We start from the raw sequence: 6,677 nt of genomic DNA, 5'->3' as shown, positions 1-6,677 counted from the left end.
AATAACTTTACTGGAACCATGGCAACCAAAGAACTCTATTGGAACCATGGCAACAAAAGAACTCTATTGGAACCATGGCAACCAAAGAACTCCATTGGAACCATGGCGACCAAATAACTTTACTGGAACCATGGCAACCAAAGAACTTTATCGGAACCATGGCGACCAAAGAACTTTATCGGAACCATGGCGACCAAAGAACTTTATTGGAACCATGGCAACCAAAGAACTTTACAGGAACCATGGCAACCAAATAACTTTACTGGAACCATGGCAACCAAAGAACTTTACAGGAACCATGGCAACCAAATAACTTTACTGGAACCATGGCAACCAAAGAACTTTACAGGAACCATGGCAACCAAATAACTTTACTGGAACCATGGCAACCAAAGAACTCTATTGGAACCATGGCAACCAAAGAACTCTATTGGAACCATGGCAACCAAAGAACTCTATTGGAACCATGGCAACCAAATAACTTTACTGGAACCATGGCAACCAAAGAACTTTATTGGAACCATGGCAACCAAAGAACTTTATTGGAACCATGGCGACCAAAGAACTTTATTGGAACCATGGCAACCAAAGAACTTTACAGGAACCATGGCAACCAAATAACTTTACTGGAACCATGGCAACCAAAGAACTTTACAGGAACCATGGCAACCAAAGAACTTTACAGGAACCATGGCAACCAAATAACTTTACTGGAACCATGGCAACCAAAGAACTCTATTGGAACCATGGCAACAAAAGAACTCTATTGGAACCATGGCAACCAAAGAACTCCATTGGAACCATGGCGACCAAATAACTTTACTGGAACCATGGCAACCAAAGAACTTTATTGGAACCATGGCGCCCAAAAAACTTTATTGGAACCATGGCAACCAAAGAACTTTATTGGAACCATGGCAACCAAAGAACTTTACAGGAACCATGGCAACCAAATAACTTTACTGGAACCATGGCAACCAAAGAACTTTACAGGAACCATGGCAACCAAAGAACTTTACAGGAACCGTGGCAACAAAAGAACTCTATTGGAACCATGGCAACCAAAGAACTCTATTGGAACCATGGCAACCAAAGAACTCTATTGGAACCATGGCGTCCAAAAAACTTCATTGGAACCATGGCGACCAAAGAACTCTATAGGAAACCGTGGCAACCAAAGAACTTTATTGGAACCATCTCACTGCATCAGAACCGGCTGGGACCCAACATCTCACTGCATCAGAACCGGCGCTCAGAGTCGTGTGGTCGCAGCCTGAGAGCTTGTCCTTCCTGCTCGTTCTGCCAAAATAAAAGCTGCTATAAAAACAATCCACTCAGCTCGGTGTAAAACAGTAACTGGATAAAAACCCGCTCCCAAAAAGTGTTGAACAAACACATTTACAGTCAACGTAAGAAAACAAATGTAGACTTTAACCTGGAAAAAAAACAACAATGTCTATTTCATATTCAATACAAATGGGGAAATCAAGTGATTATTTTCTGAAGATATACTGTATACAGTTGGTACAGAAGTGCATAACAGTTGGTGTCCAACGCTAAAGCGTCCCTACAGCGGTGCATCATGGGTAGTCTTTTACACTGATGAGTTGTGGAGAGACATCGTTAAATTTCGGCACTTAGAAAACAATCACAATGAATTTCGCGTCATTGTTTTTAATTGAACAAAATTTACAAAGCCATTCAAACAGTCATAACTTTTTCATCAATGTATAGATATATTTATTTATATAGATATATTTTTTTTATCTCTTTTTTGTTTGTTTTTAATAACTCAACTTCAAAAAATTGAGAATATTCAAAATACACTTTGACCTCACTTCGTTCTCTTGGTATTTACACATATTTACAAGAGAAAAATTACACCCCCCCCCTCCCATCTTTTTCTTTGTGTGTTTGTGTGTGTTTTTTTTGTTTTTTCTAAACATCTTTTCTGATCAGATGGTGAAATACAAAATCTTTTTACTTTGTACATTTTGTGTTTTTTCCCTCTCCACAGCTGCACAACCCGCCCACACCGACACCCAGAGAGTAGCTGCTCTCAGGTGCAGTTTGCCCCCCTCCCCCACTCCTGACACTATATGGATGTACTGTGGGTGGCCTCAATGGCTTCGGGTATGGGTCCTGCGGAGACTGCCTGGTAGGACATTGGCATGGGTGTCTTGCCAGGGCTCTGCCGGAAGAGCCCCCCGTTGGGAGCCCTGTGTTTGCACTGCATGGTGCCGCTGAGGCTGGTGCTGCTGAGCGGGTGGTGCGGGGGCAACGTGGCGCTGCCAGGGCCCTGGGACAGGGGCAGCGTCCTGCCTAGGGTCCCCCCATGGTGAGGGTGGGGAAGAGGAGGTGGCGCCCCCTCCCCGGGCAGGAAGGTGGTCACAGCGAGGCCCGAGGGCGGGTAGTCCCGCACGGACTCCGGCCCCGGGCCCAGAGAGGCCTGGCTGGGCTGCATGCTGCCGATGTCCAGCGCAGAGATCTCGATAGAGGGGCCGGGGATCTGCTTGTGGGCCAAGTCCTCGTCCAAAAGACTGTTCATACGACGATGCACCTGTTCCAGGTTCACCTCCTTGTCCTATAAGAGGAGGAGTGGGGGGGGGGAGATAGAGGGAGAAAGGGGAGGGAGAGGAGGAGGGACACAGAGGCTGAGATTGGCGACGGGCCGGTTTCTCAGACTGTTTCAGGTCTGCTGGTGCTCCATGCATTCTTAATCTGCTTTTCTTTTTGTTTTAGACGGCCCAGCTGATGGGCTGGTTCTCATTTTTGAGGAGCCCAGTGGGAACTGAGGCCACAGAAACCAATCTGCGTGTGCACTTTGAAATCAAACTTGGCCGGTCGGTGCTAAATGTTTGATGTCTGGAGAAAAACAATCCTGGAGCCAAACCGACTGCGGTTTGTTGTCGAGCTGTCTGGTTGCTTCGGTTTGCCTGAAACACGGCGAATCTTTAAGAAGTTAGAGGTTGAATCGGATGAATTATTCAGCTGAAACTATGTTTTTACAGGCTTTCCCTTCTCCTCTGCGGAGTCCTCGCCGCCCTTGGAGCCGGGACGCTCTGCGGGAGCATCACACACCCGGTTCCCTATCAGAACAATTTAATCAAACATTGGCTGACGCTGCATCTCCTGCTGATTGCAGCCATGCATACTTGTTAGGCATTAATAGACACTCGAGTGTTTCCTTGTTGAACCGCAGGTCTGCTTCGGTACACTGGGTCGCAGGAAGGTAAAGGACAAAGAGAGAGACGGAAGGCGTGACTCGCATCTTAAGCGAGGTTCTGGGTCTGAGTCCAGATTCTCTTCACGTCTGTGTGTGTTTGAAGCAACCATTCTCCTCACAACAAACGCCTGAAGTGTCCCTGAACGGAGCACGGCTTGGCTCCAGCACTGGGCTCAGGCACAGAGATATTAGTCACAGTAACTCATCACAGTAACAATGCATGTGACACATTTACACTGCGTATTAATACAACACACACATGTTCAGTCATGTTGTGCATCAGTGTTTCAGTGTCCAGGCTCGTTTTAGAGACACCGAAAGGCATGCAAGCCCCCCCCCCCCGACCCTGCAAGTGGTCAAACCCATTGCCATCATTGAGGCTGTGTTCCAAACCGCATACTTCTCCTACTTCTCCTACTACTCATACTAACTGTTTGAGTTAGTATGTGAGTTTGAGTAAGCCAGAAGTTCCTGGATGCATACTAGATTCTCCTAAATGTTGGGTATGCATCATGAGGTTACTACTCATACTCAAACTACCCAAGATGCAACGTAACGTGACGTCGCCGATCGTCATTTCCTGTCAAAACGGCAGTTTCAAGCTAGCTACAACGAGGGTAGGTTCACTTCCTGTTTTCAAAACAAAAGCACCAATTGTATGGTAATGGCTTTCCCTATGATAGAAGGCAACGGGTATTTTATTTTGTGAAAATAACTGGAAGTGCGTTGCTCACTGCGGCTAGCTGTAGTAGCGCCGAATTCGTGCGAACAAAATTGTAAACAGCCGGTATTTTGTCAGGTTTTCAACACGTTGGGGATCTAAACGACTACTTTCTCACCTGAAAATGTTTCAAATGTTGCTAAAGTTTACAGAGTTTAGAGCTTAAGGGAAATCAGCTTCAGGCCGGCTGATTTCAGCTCGGGCAGGAGCGCAATGCATTGTGGGTAAACGCTCTGCATACTGTCTGATCGATGAGTATGCAGTATGTAGTATGTAGTATGTAGTATGCGGTTTCGAACACAACCTGAGACTAACGGCACGGGCAGCTGCTACAGGCGCAGCTTAACAGCTGGATGCAGTCGTGTTGGACTTTTTAGAGCCACGAGTCTACTTTAGGACAACAATACGAACTGCTCAGGTCTAATTTTTCAGCTGTGCACAGATCAGAAGGCGCAAATAATGACTTCTTACTTCATGAGAGAAGTCGACGCCTTTATTTGGACGTATTTGAAATAAACACCCTGTCTGGAGTCTCTAGTGGTCGTCGGTGGTACTGCACCTTTAGGCTTCAGGTCTGCGTCCAGCCCAGAGAGGCATTTTACCCAAGGCACCGTGTACAAAAGTGTTGTTTTTTTTAGCTTTTTTGGACATTTGCTGCATAGTCTGGCTGCATTGTAAACATAGACTGCGTGGAAAAAAGGATGTAGCAACGTTTGAAGCCTATTTGAAGCATATGTCCGTCTGTTAAACTCTGTTAAAAGCCAGCAGCTGACGTCAGGAATCCATCGACTCCATCAGGAAAACGTCTGTTGATGGAGTGAGTTAATGGAGAAGTGAGGTATTTTTTCAGACTTGTGGACACTTTTAAAATTCTAACCCGATCAGGAGTCGATGCCCCCTGCTGGCCATTAGCATGAATGCAGGCTTTGACATTGGCTTAAGTTTTCAGACCTGGAGCATCTTTCGTATACAATCAATGGGTGCAAACTGATATCAAGGTTCTTCTTCTTCTTCTTCTTCTGCATTAGTAGCTGTTTGTTGGGAGCTTAAAGGGATAGTTCGCCTCTTTTGACATGAAGCTGTATGACATCCCATATCAGCAACATCATTAATGAACATCTTCTTACCCCCTGCTGCGTCCTGTGAGCAGAGTTCCAGCCTCGTTTTGGTGTTGATGAAGGTAGTCCGGCTAGTTGGCTGGGATTTAAAAAATAAAGCGTTTTGCTTCTCAAAACAATATGCGTTCAACAGAGTAATACATTTGCATCACAAAATGGTTCTCCAGGAAAAAGTCAGAGCTCACAATCTCTTGGCCCTATTTTCTCTCCCTTTGTATCACTGCCTGCTGTGCAGACCGAGCAGCAAACACCGTAACAGGTGCGGCTGTCGGCAGGCGGCAGCAGGCAGTGATACGAAGGGAGAGAAAATAGGGCCAAGAGATTGTGAGCTCTGACTTTTTCCTGGAGAACCATTTTGTGATGCAAATGTATTACTCTGTTGAACGCATATTGTTCTGAGAAGCAAAACGCTTTATTTTTTAAACCCCAGCCAACTAGCCGGACTACCTTCATCAACACCAAAACGAGGCTGGAACTCTGCTCACAGGACGCAGCAGGGGGTAAGAAGATGTTCATAAATGATGCTGCTGATATGGGATGTTACACAGCTTCATGTCAAAAGAGGCGAACTATCCCTTTAAATCCCACCTATGCACCAAGATTACTTAAGATTCCTAAATGCAGAAAACTGCTGTCCAGGCAGCAGTTCCTGTGAGGCAGAGATGGAGTGTGAAGCGTATCCATAACAGCTCGGTGCAGAGCTGCTGATGCTGAACGTCTGTCGGTGGCTTCTGTTTAAATCTCAGACTGCAGTTCATTCAGCAGGCCTGAGCGGGTTCGGATGATCCCTCTTCAGCCTCAAAGAGCCGCTCTGTGAGCCAATTAAACCGTCTCAATGCCGGTTATTGTTTCAGCAGGCTGGCACCTCATTAAAACCTGTTTTGGGCAGCTTGCCTAAATAAATAAATCTTCGTGGGATTAAACCTCAACCAGTCGTAGAGACGGACCGGCTGAGGTAAGAGGAGAGGAAGAAAGCGGCTTCCATTCATTTGGAAAACAAACAACTCCTTTTAATAAGTGCTCCCAGCTGGGGGGGGCATTTTCAATCATTCCACCTCCTGTTACTTTTCAAATACTGCAACTGTCGGGGGGGGGTTTAGCTGAAGAGCGATTAGAAGAGTTTCTGATTGTTTCTGCTTTGTTTTGGAAGTCTTTACCGCAGGAATTACGGTTCAGGAGGCATCGATAGAAAATGAAGCGGGTATACGTCACCCATCCAGGAACCTTTCTGTGGGTTAAAGGCTTCTGAAAGGCTCCTGGACAGGAGAATCTGGACTTTTGGGGAGCAGGTTGCAGCGCTGGTCCCCTTCATCGGTTTTTTTATGTCCACACGTTTAAATTTTAGACGACTTGGCAGAAGACTGACGAATGTTTTCAGGGGAGATGCACACATCTGGGTGGTTTTTAACACTTTCGCTCGAGATTTAGAAAAACCTTTGAGTACTTTTTGGTGGAAAATGTGGCTCACTTAACTGAAACTTCTGTTCTCGTCCCAGGATTTTAAGCTGGAGATGAAAATCATTTCATCCCCAGGACGGCGTCTGATCCCGCTGTGTTGAGTGGCTAAACAACTTAAATTAAAGTGGCGACAGACTGGAACCATGCTGACATT

General features: G+C 45.9%; 1 protein-coding gene across 2 annotated transcripts in view; it reads right to left on the bottom strand.

Annotated features, from left to right (window-relative positions):
• Positions 1-2,014: 2,014 nt before the first annotated feature.
• Positions 2,015-6,677, bottom strand: part of grid1b (glutamate receptor, ionotropic, delta 1b) — a 664,549-nt gene continuing 659,886 nt past the window's right edge. The window contains exon 17 of one of the 2 annotated variants that reach the window (XM_075457866.1): positions 2,015-2,584. In XM_075457866.1, the coding sequence (XP_075313981.1) occupies positions 2,096-2,584 (489 nt within the window). In that variant the 3' untranslated portion in view covers positions 2,015-2,095. The remainder of the gene's footprint in view (positions 2,585-6,677) is intronic. The other variant, XM_075457865.1, reaches the window with a different exon arrangement.

The sequence above is a fragment of the Odontesthes bonariensis genome, chromosome 23 (genome assembly GCF_027942865.1).
Source record: "Odontesthes bonariensis isolate fOdoBon6 chromosome 23, fOdoBon6.hap1, whole genome shotgun sequence".
NCBI classification, from domain to species: Eukaryota; Metazoa; Chordata; class Actinopteri; order Atheriniformes; family Atherinopsidae; genus Odontesthes; species Odontesthes bonariensis.
The sequence above is the reverse complement of the archived record's forward strand: the minus strand, read 5'-3'. Positions and strand labels throughout refer to the sequence as shown.